This window comes from Scatophagus argus, chromosome 24, assembly GCF_020382885.2.
Source record: "Scatophagus argus isolate fScaArg1 chromosome 24, fScaArg1.pri, whole genome shotgun sequence".
NCBI classification, from domain to species: Eukaryota; Metazoa; Chordata; class Actinopteri; family Scatophagidae; genus Scatophagus; species Scatophagus argus.
This window is the reverse complement of record NC_058516.1, coordinates 1,350,548-1,370,271: the sequence shown is the minus strand read 5'-3', so window position 1 is coordinate 1,370,271 and position 19,724 is coordinate 1,350,548. Positions and strand designations below refer to the sequence as shown.

Sequence of the window (19,724 nt, the reverse complement as noted above, 5' to 3'; positions counted from 1 at the left end):
CATCTGATTATTTGTTTGGCATGTTGCGTTTTGTACAAACACAACCCAAAGATGTTTAGTGTTTGTTTGTTTTTTTCTTGATAATTAACTTAGTGTCAGGATGCATAATGAGATGAATTATCAGTGAATGTGAGTACAGGTTTGAGGTTCGTGCACTTTGCTTGAGTGTTTCCCTTTAATCTTCCACAGTCTCACATTAATAAGATAATTCAATTATTTCGGATGATTATTAACATCCCCGGCGGCGTGTGATGGAGTTGATGTTAGCTTCACCTTCACCAGCAACATTAATGTACACAGTGATGATGATGATGATGATGATGATGATGATGATGCCAGGACCCTGAAAACTTGTCTCATCACGACCCTTTTTATTCACTTTTGTTGCTGATACTTAATGCACGTTGTGTGTCTTTGCACTACAGGCAGTTAAAGATCTCGCCGGTTAAGTTTTGAGGCTGACACAGTAACTTCCCTCTGATCACGAGGACGCGAGAGGCGAGACGCGTCCTCTTCGGCGTTTGACACATTCTCAGAGTCTGTCTTCACGGAGGGGATTTTGACTTAAGGTAGTAGTAGACGAGTGTGAAGGCTGCAGATTTCCACGCTGGCACATTTGCAGGCAGCAGGGCCCCTATAGCTGTTTCTGCCATCCACACTCTGCACTGAAGTTTCACACACGCACACACACACACACACACTGCAGGAACACTGCAGTCTCTATCTGTATGTCACATAACCTCCGCCTACGCTCACTACACCCACACACATCCTTGCCCAAAACGCCCACGCGAGTGTAATCTGTGTGCAATGCTACACACACACACACACACATCGCCCTTATACACACTCCCCGCCCACGCAGGCACACACGTGTTCAGTCAGACATAAGCCGCTCATACCATCCCACACTTTCTCAACAGACACAAAGTAAGACTCTGCTTACCAGGGAGCCTGTGCAAACACACCAGCTTTAGCCCTGCACACACACACACACTCAACACACACAAGCTGTGGCCTTGTGCAGCATCGTAAAGTCAAAGAAAAAAAAGTGTGTTTTAATAGAAAGAAAACCTGCTTGGCTGCTTAACTTAACTACTTTCTGACCAGATTTTCTGATTTCACAACATTTTTTTTCTTCCGTTTCCCAGTGAAGTCACATCCACGCCCGTCTAAGACGTGTCTGCCACCCAAAATGGCAACACAACACAGGGTGGAGACGACAACAGGAGGCGCCGCACTCCTTTTTCTTTCTTAAATCTTCTTTTTCGTATCTCCTTCATGTTGGCATCGCAGTCATCCTGTAACCCATATTCCCTCCAAATGAAAAGGGACACTCCATGACAAGCACTACCACCGCCTGGAGACTGAATCACGCCGCTCTGTTGTTCCTCCTCTCCCTCTCTCTCTCTCTCTTTCTCTCTCTCTCGCTCTCTCTTTCTCTTTCCTTGCAAAAGAGGAACTTGGATGAAAAGAGCTGCTTTTTTAGAGCGCAAAGTGTTGAGGATGTGGGTTGTTGGGGAGAAGAAGGGGAGCAGAGCAGCGTGGGCGCTCTGACAGGGCGAGGGGCTGACAGGCCCGGGCGTGGGCGTGTCATTGAAATGTGTTTCTACTCCTGGGGGGGAGAAGAAGAAGGAGAAGGAGGAGGGGGGGGAGGAAAGTTACAGGGAAAAAGAAAAGCAGCAGAAGAAGAAAAAGAGAGAGAGAGGCAAGCCGCTGCAGAAATTAAACGAGCAGGCGTCTCCTGAAAAGTGAAATATGAAGAGGCTCCTTGCCAAATGAGATACATCCACTGTTTGGATGTTTCAGCGGGGAGGACACACACACACACACACACACAAAGTGACGCCTACTCTTTAGGAATGACTGACAGGACGACATGAAAGCAGGTTGCTGCCGCCATGTGAAAAACCTTGTAACGCTCGCTCTCGGCGGTTTGGTTTTCATGTTTTTTGGACTAAACTGAGTGACTCGTGCTGCTTTGGGGAAACATTTTGAAACCTGATCAGATGAACTCAAAATACGAAGCAAGAACTGTGCCTCGGCGGCAGAGACGCGCCAACCTGCGCAGAGGAGGGTGTGACGGGTGAAGCTGATTGGTTGATCCGGCCTTTGTGCCACCAAAGATCTTCTAACTTAGCAAAGGGAACTGACGAGGCCGTGCCGGTTGTCCACCAACAGTTTCCAGTTAAAGGAAGGCGAAAGGGAGCTCCTTTGTTTCATCAGCTCAGCTCGAGGTGACTTTTGTGCTGTGTGAAAACAATCGCACACAGTAAAGCTCCCGCCGCAGAGCGCAGGCCGCTGAAGCATTAAGGAACAGGGTGTAAAAGTTGGAAAACTGGGACTTGTGGGAACAGGCAGCCTGGGTGTCGACCTACCTCGCAGTGTGGGTGGACATCCTATTTCCTGCCGGCGCTCTCGTTTTAATTTGTTCTTGTTGGGTTCTCGTTGTCACATATTGTGTGTGTGTGTGTGTGTGTGGTGAGAGAGAGAGATATATAATAGAGCTGATGTTCCTTCTCCTCTCTGTTTCTTCATTTGATTTGATCCCCGTCTGCTGTGAGGCTGATCTGTGGGAACGCCACAAGAAGGTCATATCTGCATAATAACACACACACACACACGCAGCAGCAGCCAGACGTGGATTTAGAGGCTGAAGGTGGGCGGACAGGAATCCTACCTGCCTACCTGCTCCATGTGTGCTTTTGGAAAACACATCACAAGCTCCTTTTTGACCTTGGAGTGATCTCAACTCCCCTTTTGTCTTTTCAGCTTCGAGGATGGTAGTGAGTTGATGTGTGAAATGTGGTGGGAAAATGTGGACAAAGTGTTGAACTCTTCCTTTAAAGTCTTTAATATCATATTTGTGTCTTGCGTTTGCCGTTGAAGAATTTCTGTGACCTCACGCCCAACCCGTTTTGGTATTTTCACATCCCAGACTACATTTATATTGCTGCAGTGGTCCTGCAGTGTGGTGGTGGTGCTGGTGGTGGTGCTGGTGGTGCTGCTGGTGGTGGAGCTTCATCTGATTTCAGCTTCCTGTACCTTTGTTATCAGCGTCACGTTCTGTAGGAGTTTAAATTCCAGCACAATCTGCAGTTTTGCTTTGATATTTGTTTTAGTTTCCTTCTGAAATTAATTAGAGGATCTGAAGAGCAAGCAGTCCCACCCCATCCACCCCCCCACCACACACACACACATACACACACACACACGCACACACATACACACACACTCTCCAAATACTAGTTTTCTCATCATTTGGGCTTTTGAATACAAACAAAAGGATCTGCAGCTTTGAATGTAAATTGTACTTCTTTTATTTTTGTGTTCTGGTGGGGGAGGTGGCAGGGCAGGGTTTTGGGAGCTGGTGGTGCTGGTGGTGGTGGTGCAGGTGGGGTTTTACAAAAAGCCCATGTTTTGTTTTGTCCCCAGGGTGACACACCGGTGGCGGTAGGCCTAATTGCTCAGAATAGTTCGTTGACAGCGAATCAGGCAGCGATAGCAACTAAAACAGCTTTATCGTAGAAATGGTGCTGTTAGCGGTGCTGCTAACAGTTCTAAGATAAGATAAGATAAGTTCTGGCCATAATATTCACCGTACTGCAGTTTTAATACCTGTTGTACCACAGTACAACAGTTTCAATACCTCTGTTAGCCCCAGTCGTGGCAGTAGTTGTATTTCTTACAACGGCAACATGAGCCGTCGTCGTACAAAGAGTGGAAGTAGAAGAAGAAGCGATAATTATATGAGTTTAGATTTAACTCAGATGTACTCATACTGATAGCAATCGTAGTACCAGTAGCTAGTACAGCAGTAGTAGTATTAGTTCTCTGAGCAGTCGTGAGAGTAATGCAAACAGGAGAAATGATACCAATACCACGAATACCACCAGCAGTTTTAGTTGTATTAAAGCTGGAGGTATTATGGTACCATTGACAGTAGTGGTGTTAGTCATGGCTTCAATACAAATACCACTTAGAGTACTAGTAGCAGTGGCAGTAATCGTATTACTAGTAGTAGCAGTCGTACTAAAAGTGTGACCGTAATGCAGCACCAATAGCAGGAACAGTAGCAGTTGTATTAACTCTGATAGTGTTATGGGTAACATTTGGAGTAAAAGTAGTGCAGTATGCAGTACCAGCAGCGGCAGTCGTATCAGTACTGGTGTATGAGTACTTCTCAGAGTACTTGTGATAGTGGTAGTCGTGTTGTCAGTCACTGTTATGTGTGTCAAACAGTGAAGTTATTTCCAGATAGAAATCAGTTGTCTGACGGTCTGTGAATGTCGCACTGGGGAAACACTTTGAGCAGAATATCAGACAGAAACAAACCTGCGAACACACACACGCACACACACACACACACACACACTCCCACAGAGGGCTTCCTGCTACACACTCCTGTGTGTTGGAAACCATTTGCATGCTCTGCCACGTCGCTGCTGATTGTCAAGCCGTTTAATTTGAATGGACTATTTGCATGCGGGCCTGTTTCACTGACGCACTTGTGAGGCACTCGGCTTCACACACGTGACCAAACCCGCCGGTGGAGATCAATCAGCGGCAGGCGCTCATCAATAAGACGCGGGGGACGATCGGTCTGACTGTCTCAGTGCGTTGGGAGGGACTTTTCCAGTTTTGGTGGGAAGGCTCATTCGTGCACCTTTGAACCTGCTGTGTTGTGCTAACTGTAGACAAATGACAGTAATGACCTTATAGTGACAGACAGGCAAGTACAACCATGGTGCGTGTAAAAATACAAGCACATGTACACATACAAACTACACGTAAATACTTTGTACACACAAAACACGAGTCATACCTGTCAAGACTGTACTGTCTCCCATCTCCACACCTGTGGGCCACACCTGTCAGGTGGATGGATTATCCCGGCCAGGTAGAACTGCTCACCGGCACCAAAAAAATAAAAACAACAACAGCAAAAAAATAAATAAACCAAAATAAAGTCTTTAATCTTTTAACTTTGAAAGCTAATTTTAAAAAGAAAAAAAAGTGTATGAGCAGTTTGCACTTTGTCAAACACAGCGATCGGGTCTGATATCGATCGACTGATCGGTTTCCACAGTATTGACAGTTCGGGTTCAGACGGTGAGATAATCTCCGCCATAATAATGTAGTTTGAGAACATGAAGTGCGCAAGCTGCTGCGTCTCTCTGAGTCTCTGTGGGTGTTGAACCTGCCTGTGTTTGGTATTCCGTGCAGAAAGCCTCCCACGCCCCGTGTGTCCGCCCACGCGCGGATTTGCGTCACGCAGGGAGCAGCGTGGGCGAGAGAGAGAGAGAGAGAGAGAGAGAGAGGCTCTGTGGCAACGGCGCGGAATATCCCACTCGGCTGCCCGCGTCAAGCTGCGCGCTGTTGCTGCGCGACAAGACAGGAAGCGCTGACAAAATAAAAGCATCTGATTCGGACGCGAGAGAAATTCGCCCCAACGTTTTTGGCGCATAACGATCACAATGAACGCAGTGAGAGGAGAACCGAAGAGTACAGCAAAAGCTAAGAATCGTAAATAGAAAAGGGACATTTACTGTAAAATATATATATATATATAATATCGAGTTAAGAAGTTAAAAATCATCTCCACCCCAAATGGCAAGTGCTTCCCACACGTTAATGCAATAACGTAACACTCTGAAAAGATGGCTTTTCTTACATGCCTCCACAGGTTTTGTTGTGTTGTAGTAGTTTTACGTGCACTTCAGCAGATTTCTTGTCAGTTTTGTGTTTCTTATGAAAGCCTTCTTGCAGAGCGATTATATGGATCATCTTTTACACGTACTGTGTGCTACACGCGGTGGCAGACAGTACGTGAGTGCAGTTACTGTAGTTACAAATGCAGTTTAAGCAGAAAATTAACGTTGCTAATAATTTTTGAACATCTGTTTAATTTTTTTTAAGTAATTTAAATGTTGCACTCTGAGGTGAAACCAGAGGCACTTCAGTTCCGGTGGGATCGGCTGTTTTTTCCTCATTTTCACGGTGTGAATCTGTGAGTGTATCGGGAACTGCTGAGTGTATTCTCACACACCTTCGCGCTGTTTATCCGGGCTCTGCTTCCACTTTTCCAAACGCTCCTGAGCGGTGCTTTTATTTTGTCGCGCCCGCCGGACGTGTGTGCGCGCGTGTGTCTCGGTGAGCTTTGATAGCGGTTAAGAGTGCAGGGGAGTGGAGAGACGCTGGGAGAGGACTCAAACACACACACTCACTCACACACACGTCGCACTGGCACACAAACACGCAACGCACACACTTGGAGGAGAAAGACGCACCAAAAGACGCACGAAGGTCAGCGGCTTTTTACTGATCTGCTCTTTTTTCTCTCAACGGCAGGAGAGAGAAAAAGTTTCCAGAAAGAGAGGAAGAGGAGAGGAGTGTCGCTCGGTTTGAGCTCCCAGAAGACACACGTTTGGCTTCTTTCTTTTTCTTTTTTCTTTTGTCCTGGACATAATTTTTCGAATTTCTCCCCTTGATTTTACATTTCCGACTGAACGCGCCTTGCTGTCGTGGGGAACCTCTTGTTTGCGGGCTTTGATTTCTGCACAAACTACCAGCCAGGCTTTGTGTTGATAAACAGACACGAAGGAGAAGAGCTGGACCAGGGGGCCAAGAACTCACCAGGTAGGCACGATCACATATGGACTTAATCCTGCATGTTACCTGCTGCTGCTGCTGCTGCTGCTTTTGTCCTCATTCAGTCTTATTTTGCAAAGGTGGCGACAGCGCAGTTGTTATGGGGGGAGTATTATGGGAAGTACTTTAAAATACCACAGTCTGCCTGCAGACACACGCAGCAAAGGCTGTACGTCCACACTGGAAAACCATAGAAATACGTGAAAATACCTTAGAGGAATCTCATTGTGAGTTAAAAAATAGCTCAAACCGCCAAATGTGAGCACGAGCCGGCTGCTGAGCACCTCACACACACTGCAGGAACACGGCAGAGCCACTCCTGTGAGCGTGCTGTCGGAGCCGAAGTGCCCCGAGAGGTGACGGCGGCGGCGGCGGCGGCGTCGACTCGCTCCTGAGCGCCACAGACCAGGTTCTGGAGGGGCATTACGGGAACCAGCACGGTGCATTTATGTTAATGTGTTTAAGAAATATGATGTTGAGATGCCCGCACACACACACACACACACACACACACACACACAGTTCTCATGTTGAGGATCTCTGCGTTGCTGTTCTGTGCTGAGAAACTGGGAAATTCCTCCTGCATCACAGTGAAAGCCAAAGCGTTCATCACTTCACTGATGGAGGGCTGAGGTAACCCTGGTCTGCTGCATGGCACCTCACCTGGAAAACTACACATCTGTGCGCGCGTGTGTGTGTGTGCGTGCGTGTGTGTCATTGTGCCAGCACACGCCTCACTTTTCCAGGTGAAAAGGCGAACTGGCTCAACTCGCTTTGTGAAGCAGGACTTCAATTAGAGCCTGCCATTCACAGCTGCCTGTCTCTCTCTCTCTCACACACACACACACACACACACGCACGCGCACACACACGTCTGCTGTGATAAAGCTGGAGTGAGATGGCAGGCTGCTGGTTAGCAGTGTGGAGATTCGGCTCTCACATCTGTTGTTCTGTTGTTGTATTGAGGGCTGCAGCTAACAAGTTCTTTGTTTGTTTTGTCTACGGATTGTCAGAAAATCTTGAAAAGTTTGTGCTCATGTTCTCCGAGAGCTCCAGGGTTGACGTGTCTCTGCTTCTTTCTGTCCAAAGACGAGACGGAAACGTCCTCACTTTAAGAAGGCAGGCCCACAAAGTACTTCCCATAAAAAGCTGCTGATCCATCATCACATTAGCTGTACCTGCCCTTCACTCATGAAGGCTGAGAGCATCTGGACGCTTTGGACCATCCAGTTTGTTTGAAACATTCACTGGCCTTTTTCAGCTCGGCTGTAAGTCATGACTCAGCTTTGTCTGTTCACTCTGATTGGCTGGTTTGTCGATGTTTCTTGTAGTTACGGTCACCAAAAGCACTGAAGCGTCTTGAACATCGTGCAGTGTGGACGTTGGACGGACCTCCAGGGCTGCACTGATGCTCACACTATTGTGGACGTGTCGGTATGGTCATAACTGTATCGCACCAAAGTTTAAAATCCCACGGCAGTTTAACGTCGAGATGAATTCTGAGGCTTGTTTCTGTATGTGTGTGGTGTCAGTACTTTGTCACGTCCCTCCAGTGTCCGGGCTAACTGATGATGAACGGTGATGCAGACGGAAATCCAGCAGGTCGAGCAGCTCTGACCACGACTGATTAAAATCCCACATTCGGTCTGAATCTCTCACTGTAAGTCAGGCTGTTAGAAGCTGTGAGAACAGAGTGACGGGCTTCACTTTAAGACGCCAGAATCAGCTTAGTATTCTGTTTTCCAACAGCAAGAAGAAAAAAGCACTGGCTAACAAAAGAGATGAATTCAGGAGGTTTTCATCTTTACGTGACACCTTTGTTATTCAGATTTATTTCCATTCTTCTCTTCTGAGCAGCATTTAGCAGCATTTGTCTCTCTGCAGGTTAAAGTCCAGCCCTGCAGCGCTGACTTTTCTTTAGGCAGGTTAAAGCCACAGTGTTAATAAACGTGGAAGAAAGTTAGGAAGCCCTCGTGGGAGCTGCTGTGTGTATGAACGCCAGCAAATCCTTCAAACTTTATTCACAGCTGCTGCCGTGGACACTCAAACCTCGGCACACGGTCCCCTTTGTGAGACAGTCAGGTCTGGAGGTGAACCTCCGTCTGGAAACTGATCTTCCTGAGATGGCTGACCGTAAAAAGCTAACTCTGTGTTGGTTCAGAGACATTAATTAGCAGTGGGGTCGGTGAGTGAGTGAAATCAACAGCAGTGGTATCTGCTGTTCCAGTAGAAATGAAAGGAGGATCGCCTTAGTCACCGTCTTCTCTCAGGCAGCGTTTTGTTTGTGTCGTTTTCCCGACTCAGGCAGGCTGAGTCGAGGCCTGCCTGGCTCCCTGGGCTGAGGCTCTCTGGGCCTATTCTGGGCGAGGCGAGCCCACCACCTACACATCCTGCAGGGGTGGAGAGAGGCATGTGGTCCTCCCAGCAACCCGGGCCTGCTGACTGCCACTCCTCTGTTAGCTGGGCCTCCGCAGGGCCTCACATGCACAGAGGAAGACTCGAAAACAAGCCTCTTTCAGACCTCCACTTGCTTTCTCTCAAATTCACGGTGGCAAGTGACGCGCATTTGGCACAGATGTGAGCGTTTCTCTGCTTTGTAAGGGTTGAGATTGGAGGCAGAGTGAATGGCGGCGTCGCTTTCGAAGATAAACGCTAATCTGACGGGCTGACAGGGCAGCAAACAGCCAAACGTACATCCAGTGAGGCTTTATTCACTGGGTTCTGCTAATGTGGGATATGCCCTGAAAACAGGCACAGCGGATTTATTTTTTCCATACTTTAAGCATTTTATTACCATGTGCATTCATGCTGAACGTGCCATTGAACTGGAGCAAGAAATATCTTTGCTCACAAGCACTCCACAGGTGTAAGAATTAGGCCTCTAAAAGGCAGCCTTTAGCCCCCGCACATGACACAAAACACGAACGTTTAACGAGTCCGGTCGCTGGAAAAGATGTCGATTACTCAACACGGCTGAGGCACAGATCTTGATAAGGTGCTGTTCATTCTAAAAATGTGAGGCACTCGTGGCATTCTTAGTGGAACAGTCGTCCATCCAGTCGCCAGATTTAACCTTGTCACACACCTGCGGGGGCCTGATAAACCGCCATCGCGCACCTGCCAAGAATCAGTCGTACAGTCCAAATGTAAGTCTGTTTACGGCGATAATTTTGGTGCAGAACGTGAAACACGACACATCCAATAAAAGAGAGCGCAGAACATGAATTATTTTTATTATTTTTCACAAAGACAAATCTCACCTCAAGGTCATTTCTCAGGCTTTAAACTGCCTCACAGCCTTTGCTCACAACATTTGTTTATTTGTGTTATTGTTGTTGTTATTGACCTTTTGACCATTTAATGGTTAATTTTTTATTTTGGCTGAACATCCAGGCAGGATGAAGCGAGTTCAGGTTAAGAGCAGCGCTGATCATCTGAGAGTGAAAGCCCTCGGATCTCCGGGTCTGACTTATCCATGAAGGACAACTTGGTTTTTCTCGCCATTTGGTGCTCAGCAGGGGATTTCAGTCAGTGCAGTCAGCCAATGACTTATCTGACATTTCTGTTTCTTTCTGAAGGACTGGACCAGTCATTCAGCTTTAATGGAACAATTTGGCATTTTTGGGAAAAAAAAAACTGCTGGTTTAGGATTCTGGTTTCGAGTCAGATGAGGAGATGGTCAGCGCTCTCGTCTCTGCCGGTTAAATATGAAGGTACTAACCAGTCGTGTCTCCTCCCTCAGGTATGGCGGCGGTGTTGCCGAGAACCCTGGGTGAGCTGCAGCTCTACCGGATCCTGCAGCGGGCAAACCTGCTCTACTACTATGAGGCCTTCATCCAGCAGGGCGGCGACGACGTGCAGCAGCTGTGCGAGGCCGGCGAGGAGGAGTTCCTGGAGATCATGGCCCTCGTCGGCATGGCCAGCAAGCCGCTGCACGTCCGCCGCCTGCAGAAGGCGCTGCGGGACTGGGTCACCAACCCGGCCATCTTCAACCAGCCGCTCACGTCGCTGCCTGTCTGCAGCATCCCCGTCTACAAGCTGCCCGAGGGCTCGCCCACGCTGCTCAGCGGACAGGACCGTGCCAGCACCGCCAGCGTCAAGATGCCCAAAGCCATCGCCGCCGCCTGCTCGGACCCCGGAAAGCTGGATGTGGCGCGGGACAAAGTGTCAGCCGGGTCACCCCTGCAGGGCAGCAGCGAGGCTCGATTCTGGTCGGGCCACAGCAACGACAGCGAGCACAGCCTGTCGCCGTCAGACCTGGGCTCCCCGTCCTCGCCGAGGGACGCGTTGGAGGCTCTGGACGCTGCGGCGGTCCAGTCAGTCCTGGAGTGCGTGGACAGGATGGCGCCTGGACTTCCTAAGACAGACCTAGCCGAGGTCAAGGAGCAGCTGAAGAACAACAAGAAACTGGCAAAGATGATCGGACACATCTTTGAAATGAGCGACGAGGACCCACGGAGGGAAGAGGAGATCCGTAAATACAGCGCCATCTATGGACGCTTTGACTCCAAGAGGAGGGATGGCAAACACCTGACGCTGCACGAGGTTCACTTCACTGCTCCATAAAAGAATTTGTCTTCTTATTCCTGCCTCCTTGAGGTTGGTGTTGCTGTGTTTGTCCTAAACTAAACTGACTTCCTGTGTGTGATGTGCAGCTGACGGTGAACGAGGCGGCGGCTCAGCTCTGCATGAGAGACATGGCTCTGCTGACGCGTCGAGACGAGCTGTTCGGTCTCGCCCGGCAGATTTCCAGAGAGGTCACCTACAAATACACCTACCGCACCAGCAAGTAAGAGTCCGCCGTTTGTCTCCAGCTGTGGCGTTGAAGAGCCGGCGTCTCAATCGTTTCTCCTTATGACCGAAGCGTTCACGCCGTCTGTACTTTCCACTGAGCAAAATGACCTGGAGACCCCTGCTGAGAGGAAGTGGTTTTAAATACAGCCCGTCTCTTGTGTATGTTTGTCTGCAGGTCTCGCTGTGGAGACAGAGACGAGCCGTCCCCGAAGAGGATTAAAACGGAGGTGAGTTCATGTGTTTTGTTGGATGATCAGCTAATTCATTTGCTTCCATGTTGATAATCACTGAGCAGTTTGCTCCTGCGGGACGTTTGAGCTTCACTCTGCACAAAGTTTCTCTGTGTTTTACGTCAAATCCGACTTGTCTTTGTGACGTCACGACGAGTTCGGAGCCAGCCGTGGTCCGGGATGCGTCACAGGTACTTTCCAGTGAAGCAGGCGTCACTTTGTGTCCAGTAGATCAACTTTTTCTCAGTCATATATTTAGTTTTTTGCCAAGCGGGCAGAAGGAGTCGCCGCGCTCTGTGGGGTCATTTTGAAGGTTCAGACTGTCGCGGTGACCACAAACCGACTGGACGCGGCGGCAGCAGCCTTCAACAGAGTACAAGGCCGTGTCTCGGTGTTCGTCTGCAGACGCACTTGGCCGAGAGTCTTCTTTGAGCTGTGAATGGCTCCTCTCAGTTTGGACACTGATAATCGAAAACATGTGGCGGCTGCGATCGCTGCAGGGATTTTAACCACAACCAAGAGCTGCAGATGAACCGACACCTGCTCTCAAAAACTACTCCGAGTCCCCACAGGAGGGGGGAGGGGGGGGGTCGGTTCCTGCCAAATCCACATCCAGGCCGCTGCACAAACACAAAAACTCCCAAAAAGGTTCCAGTTGGTCGTTTTGCACCTGAAACGTTCCTGATGCTGTCGCAGCACAGCAGCAGCTGCTGCTTATCGCAGACGCTAACTTTTTTTGTTTTCAGAATGGTGTTAATGTTGAAAATATTCATATCATGTTATTGATTATGATGTAAGCATACTGGCTAACTGCAAAAACAACTTTTAAACCCCTGTGTAATTTGTGTGTAATTGTACAGAGAACTGGTCCTTTAACACCCCGACATGTCCTGCCTCTTACCCCGACAGAAACAAGGCCTGATTTTTTGGTTTTCTCTCCGTCTTTTCGCCTCCTGCAGGAGAACTTCTTCGACATCCAGGAGGCGCTGCAGGCCATCCACATGAGGCAGGAGATGCTGAGGGAGCAGCTGGCCTGCGCCAAGTCCAAAGGAGAAGAAACCGTCGGACGAAATCTGCAGGTAGGCAGCGGACAGACAGGATGGGTATGAAACTGTTGCCGGCTGATTTTGTTTCGTCTCTCCCGAAATCCCAAAACCGCAGCTGCATTTTGGAACATTAAGAGGCAGGCGGGGAGGACGTTCAGACGTGTCGGGGCGAGGTAACAAAATGAGGGAGTCGGTCTTTTAAAACTGGAAATCCTTGTGAATGTTGAGCCTGCTTGAAGGCCAGTGCAGATGAGTTCAGCAGGCATGAAGCTAAATAAAGTGCGAGGCGCCCGGAGAGCTGCGCACTGCTGTGTCGTGGAGCGCCTGTGGGGTTTATCTCTGGTGATTGTGATCATTTAAATCAGCCGTCAGGTTGAAGGGACCCTCGGCAGCAGACGTGGCCACAGATCTCCGCGTCGGCAGCTGTTTGTGGCGGCAGGATCCAGTTTGATCCCAGTAATGTCCTTTATTGGCTTCCAGTGCCTCCGCGGCTGCTGTGGTTTGTTCCCAATTAGAGCCGGAGTGTAGGAGGAGAGCTTCATGACAGCTAATTACTCAGGAAACATGTTCATGTGAAGTGTGTGTTTGTTGAAAGCACACGCTGCCGCACGTCTTCTCGCGTGCGAGCTGCCGGTGCGGCCGAAGCTACGAGGAGATTTCACGTTCGCACCGCAGCGAACCCTGACAGTAAGCACACGTCACTCCCTGTACTGCTGCCTGGGAACAGTGGGCGACGGCCCGACTCTCTGAGGACCAGGACCAGGTGTCCGCTAGCAGGACACCTGTTTACTGTGCAGGAAACGCAATTCTGTTGTGAGAAACCACAAAGAATTTATCAGCATGAAAAACAAGACGGTCAGCGATATTCCTGTGAAAATGTGTTTTCCTCTGGTCGAACTCTGAGAGAAAACATCGATTTGCTCTTTGGCTCTTTGAAAACGTCAGATCAGAGTTTTGTGTGGACGCTTTGCCCCGACACTCACACGTTTCAGACTCCGACGTCTGAAGCCAGACAGGGATGCTTTTACGACCCAGTTTTAACACTGCAGTCCTGACGATAAACTGTCCGTCCATCAGATGCAGCTGGAGCGTCTGCTGGCCAGGCAGATGGAGATCCTGCAGGACGCCGCCGTGCAGGAGCGACTCCAGGCCCTGGACTGGAGGATCCCCCCCGCCGCCTTAAAGTACCTCAACGACGCCCAGAACACCAACGGAGCCGCCGCCGACGCCAGCAGAGACAACCAGGGTAAGACAGCAACAATCTGCACTTCATTTATATCAACCACAGAGAAAACTACTCGCCGTCGTTTTACTTTTTAATCGTCTCAGTGGTCACCTGCACTGCGCTGGTCTGTTTCTCCGCTCTGAGTGAGAATAGTTGATGTTTCCCTAAAAGTAAGCCTAAAAATGCTCAGATCTCACCTTTGTTTTGCTTGCCAAGTTGTGATTGGCTCACTGCTGCCGCTCTTGTCCAATCAAAAGAAAACATCCAGCTGTGGCGCAGCCATCAGCCAAATTGTTGCCCGTGGTCGGCTTTTCAGCTCAACAGGAAACAAACAGAGTGAATGGAAGCCTCGTTTTGCAGAGCGGTAGGTTAATGTGACTCGTGTCATGTCATGAACGCCACAGGATGTGCACGCTGCTGCGTGGATGGAAACAACGCCTGCAGGTGCTGATTTCCCACACCAAGTCGTGTCGCCGCGTTCATCGTCTTCACATGTTCGCCTGTGGCTTGTCGAGCACAGAGGGGAGGAAGAGGAGAAAGAAGCATCATTATTCAGGATCTTACCTCTCCTCAGGGCCTCATCTCATTTTCATCCCTCTCCTCCCTCACCCACTCCCGACAGCTCATTATATCGCTGTTCCCACAAATCCCACAATGCACCTGTAATTATCGCGCCCACGCCTGTTTACCTCCAGCCAGTTGCCTGGAGGGGGGCGTCTCTCTCTCTCTCTCTCTTTCTGTCTACCTCTCTCTCTCTCCTCCCCCTCTTCTTCTCTGCTTTCCTCCCTCCTTTGCTTCCTCTTTGTGTCCTGTTTCTTTTTTCCCCTCTTTGTCACTTGTCATTTCTTTTCTCCTCCTTCTTGTCCTCCTCCTGTCTTCACGTCTCTCTTATTCCTAACCTTATTATTCCCTCCTGCCTCCTCCTCTACACACTGAGCGTCTTTCTGAGCCTCCATTTTCCTTCTTTTTTCTCGTCTCTTTTCTGATGGTCACTGCGACCTCACAAAGCGTCTTTCATAATCCGTAACTCAAGAGCTTCTGCGCTTATTGTGGCAAAGCCTGACACAAACGTCCAACAGGGTAAACTGATGACGTGATCACATTTTCTCTCCAAAAGGTCAGAGGTCGGCTTCACTGTGGCGTCGTAGCGTTTCCTGTCCACTAGCCAACTCAGGAACCGGAGCGCAGACCGTGAGCAGGACCGGGATAGTTTGGAAACAAAAAAACATGACAGATGATGTAACTTACAAAAAATGAACCGTAACGTCGCTCTCATCTCGCACAAAGTGGGTTCGTCCTCCGCTGCCGCCGCCGCAGCTGATCATGACGTGAAGCGAATACATTGTGAGATTAAGAACACGTGTGTGCCAGCGTTAAGCGTGGGGTCGTGTCGCCAACGCGACGCATCAGCAGCTTTGCGAGCACGAACGTGGCCTCCGCGTTACCACCGCCAGAGCAACATCTGGGCTGATGTTCCCTCTGGTTTCACTGCAGGCTGACTCTGAGTCGTGATGAGTACAGTCTGATGTTGGAAGAGCTGAACCCGAGGCTTGTGCTGAACTTCTTTCTGTTTCCCTCCTCCAGATGAGCGGCCAATCAACTTGCGGGTGGTCAGTCAGAGCATGCAGGAAGGCGACCTCCCACTGGGCAAGCAGCTAGCCAACGAACTGAAGCGGCATCACAACCACAACAACCACCACAGCAACAACAACAACAACAACAACAACAAAGACTCAGACGAGACCAAAACACCAGCAGCAGGTTAGTGGCGTCTGTCCGCACGTCTTCCTGCCGCCTTGTGAACCTGCGCGCTCACGATCCCGTCCGTTTGCTCTTCGTCCTCAGAAAACGGGACGTCGCAGCGAGCGTCCGGCAACACGGAGAAGAAGACCATCAAGTCAGAGCCGGAAGACTCGACATAGTGCCTCCCGCCTCGCCCTCCCCGCCCTCACTTCATTGTACTCACACTTGACAGTATGCAGTTATTACCCGTCAATAGATACTAAGCAAGCACAGCCACAGTAGAGCCTTAACAACCAATGTTGCCTCATGAATAGCATTTATTTTTCTTTGATTTTGTCTTTTTGTTTCGTTTCTGTTTTGTTCAAAAGGTATTCTGCCAAAGCACCGGGAGAGCCCGTCTTCAGTGCTCTTCAGGTCTTTGTCTGTTGATTAACTGTAATCTAAGAGTGATCCGTTTCCGTACTCGTTTACCTCTGCCTGGGTGGTGTTTGTGTCGCGGGCTGTGATGCCAGGGCTGAGTCTTAACTCAAACGCGGATTCAGGGATGAACCGGAAGCAGAAATGCGGCGGGTTCGGCATCTCGGCAACACTTGATGTGGCAGCCAGCGTTTGCTTCACAAACTGGGACCTTAAAATCCAAGCTGCAGCTCATATTTGGTCTAAAATTTCAAATTCCAGAGTGTTTCGGGTGTTTCGCGTTTCTCTCTCAGATGTTTGGCGACACTGGCGGTGGCGCTCTCGTGGCGTGTTCTCCCTCCAGGCAGCAGGTAACGCATACTGTACCTAAACGCCTGGCAGGTAAACTCTGAACTCTGCCACCGCCGCCAGACGCGCGAATCCTCAAGACTCTGGTGATTAGATGTTGTTTGATTTAGCGCCACCTGCAGGTCAGACCAGACTAGACTTTGGTTAAGCTAATGACCATCGGCCACAGCTGTACATCTCGCATGGTGCTAACTAAGCTAAGATGGTGACCGTGGCAAGCACTACTTGCTAAACGGAGACATTTAGCTTGACGGATACTAAAGGCAGACATGCAAAGTGTCACCTGAACTGAGATTCATGTGGAGGAGCATGAGTGTCCGCAGGCCGCCGTGGCTGGCGTCCACCAGCCGCCAATCGATTTCCATCCCGTTACCAGGCAACTCGAACTCCTGGCCGGATGAGGAAGATGTTCAGACGTACCAGCAAAAGCCAAAGATTTCGCAGCATTTAGCTGGTGGCTGATTGTCGTTCCCCTGGCCGTCCCTCCAGGGTCCTCTGAGCCTTCGTGGTCATCCTCCCAACTCTAACCGAGGTGTCTGCATTTGTACTGTAACTCCAGACAAGGGTGTAAAAGTACTGTAGGGAGGTTGAGTTGGGATTCAGCCCCCGTGGCAGGCTAGTTTTTCTTTTTTTAAGTCGCTCACTTCAAACGGGAAACACAGGAGAGGAGAGGTGGGGTCAGCCCCTCCGTCCTCGCTCTTGTCTTGTGTATATTTATGGGAGGTGATATAAGAAGAGGATGTACAGGAGCTGTTGTGGAGTAACAGCAGGGGGCCTGTCATTTGTCTTGGCAGGATGGCAGGGCTGGCGTGCCGGAGGCCGAGCTAATTGGTTCATTTCACTTTGTAATTTAGCAAAACACTGCTGTTGAACCGAAACCACGCATCTGCAGACGAGGAGTATTTCAGGAATAAAAGCCTGCCGATTTTCTTTTCTCTTTTTTAGAAACGACCCAACGAGCTCTCAGCAGGCCCCACAGGTCGTTAAATCCACTCCACGTGTAAACCCAACCGGAGACACAATCAAATATTAAAGATTGCAGCTGATGTGGTTTTTCGGCAGCAGCAGCAAAAAATAAAAAATAAAAAATAAAAAAAAAATAAGCAAAAGTCCTGTTTATTGCTGCTGTTGGCGGCCGAGCAGCCCGGGGTCTGTAAATAGTACCAAGATAACAACCAGGGGTTTCCTTTGTCACGTGTAACTTTGCTGTAGATTTTTGGTGTCAATACAGTGTTTATGTATGTAGAGCAACAGCAGCAACAAGACAAAACAAAAAATAAAACAAACAAAAAAAAAATACTTAAGTGTCATTGAGGAAAAAATCCAACAGTGTGTCTGGTGTATAAAAACCTGCTTTACATGATGATGATGACGATGATGACGATGATGATGATGTTGATTAGCCTTAGCTCTTAACACGTGTTTAACCCACCTGTGATGGCCGTCAGTGCATATTTCAGAGATGTTGTTTTGCTGTTTTAGAGGTAAATACATAACGATTAAGTGTTCACTGTGTTTCTATGTGGTTGCCACGCTGTGTAAATATGTCCGTTTGGTCCAAAATGGTAATAACGTCCGGACACTTTGGTCTCACTCCTGTCCCCCCTCCACCCCTCCACTCCCTGCGGATAGTTTAGTCTCACTGGGCGTAACGACAGACCAATGCAATATTTATGTCAGTAATAAGTGTGCTCACCTGTGGGTCCGTCTCTTCGTCCTGTGCTCAGCACCTGTAAGCCCGTCAGCGGGTTCGGGGTGGGGGAACATCTGTGTTTGTGTTCTTCCATCCGGTTTGTGTTGTGTCGAGCAGCCTGGAAAGACGGACAGGAAACAGAAGATGTGGTCTGCTGAGGCCGGACGAGCCGCTGCAGAGAAAAGCGCATGTGTGACCTCGCGTCTCACCGATCACTGTTCTCCTCACTGTTTATTGTAAAGTGATAGATTAGGCTTCACCTAGTTATGCACCTGTTTTTTAAACACTAATATATTTTATTTGTTATACAGCACATAAACATTAAACTTTATTTTTTTGAACTCTATTGTGAGGTGCGTTCTGTCATCAATGTCGTCTGAATCCACTTCAAGCCCTCCATCACCCGTCAGGAGTGATGGACTCTCTCTCTCTCTCACACACACACACACACACACACACACACACACAGTCCACACATCATCCACCCCAACCTGAGGTCGGCTCACAGTCGGTCGGCCACAGCAGTGCCGGTTGCGAGACTAATTCCAAAATGCCCTGAAGTAGTTGTGGTCCAGTTCTGGGTGCCAGCACTGGTCCAGAGCCAGTTTGAAGGCTTCTGTTTGGTCGTGTGGGGCTTGAACAGAGCAGACCTCTTTAACAGAAACACAGCTGAAGCTTTTGTTAACAACAACCCAGAACTGATTTACTAATGAAGCTTATTGATGTCGAGGCAACAGGCTGAAACAGGAGACCTGAGAGCTTCTGTGGCTCTTTGTCGTGCTGTGATCACAGGTTATGATGCAGTGATAATGATGTTTTGGTAAATTATATCTCAGTTTCCTGCTACAGGGAGGAGCGGGTGCAGTCGTACCGTCTTGCTCATAAAGCTGACTTAATCCCGGCTGGAAAACCTGACTGTTTGGGTGCACTCGTCGCCCAACAGCACCAGCTTTGAATGTTCCTTTGAGCAAGGCAGGGAAGCCCCGGCCGAGCAGGAAGGAGCTGGAAAAGGACACTTTGACTTCCTTTAAAGGAGCGTCTGCGTCCTCTGTTTGTTTTCTTCTTCTTCTTCTCCTTCTTCTTCTTCTTCCTCCCTGAGATGAATCCCCTCGCTGGCCATTTGCATCAGCGTCACATCAACACATTGTGAAACTGGCTGATGAGTCACTCTGACGCAGGTCCTTTTCACATACCTCCCATCATCCTCCCTCTCTCTCTCTCTCTCCACTCCCTCATCCCTCTCTCACCCCCGCCTCTCTCTCTCTCACACACACACACACAGACACACACAAACACACACAGATTTTCTCTGGAGAAAAGCTCAGCTCCTGAACACCCATGCTGGCTGCCGTTCACAGTTGCAGCCCTGCTCGGCGCTCAAACGTCCTCCCCTCCCCTCCCCTCCCTGCCCTCCCCTCCTCCTCCTCCTCCTCCTCTTCCAGTGCAAGTCACTGATGATGATGTGTTGCCGTGGCAACGGCTGGAGGTGGGCGGCTCCACGGGCGGTGGGCGGAAGCCAGCCGCTAAGCAGCGTGGGAGGGATCTGCCGAGCGCACCCATCACCCTCATTTTGAAAG

The 19,724-nt window shown here is 49.4% G+C and overlaps 1 protein-coding gene across 3 annotated transcripts in view; it reads left to right on the top strand.

The window, feature by feature from the left end:
- The window catches only part of LOC124055614 (major facilitator superfamily domain-containing protein 6-A-like), a 39,426-nt gene extending 20,933 nt beyond the window's left edge, over positions 1–18,493 (top strand). Inside the window, exons 10-17 of one of the 3 annotated variants that reach the window (XR_006842731.1) lie at positions 10,394–11,196; positions 11,307–11,440; positions 11,621–11,672; positions 12,635–12,754; positions 13,799–13,967; positions 15,531–15,707; positions 15,792–15,920; positions 17,400–18,493. Coding sequence is in view for 2 of the 3 variants with exons in the window: in XM_046382563.1 (XP_046238519.1) it covers positions 10,394–11,196; positions 11,307–11,440; positions 11,621–11,672; positions 12,635–12,754; positions 13,799–13,967; positions 15,531–15,707; positions 15,792–15,868 (1,532 nt within the window). In the remaining variant the exon portion in view is untranslated. Of the gene's footprint in view, positions 1–10,393; positions 11,197–11,306; positions 11,441–11,620; positions 11,673–12,634; positions 12,755–13,798; positions 13,968–15,530; positions 15,708–15,791 lie in introns of those variants that run through there. The other 2 variants (XM_046382563.1, XM_046382564.1) reach the window with 2 other exon arrangements.
- Positions 18,494–19,724: the final 1,231 nt, after the last annotated feature.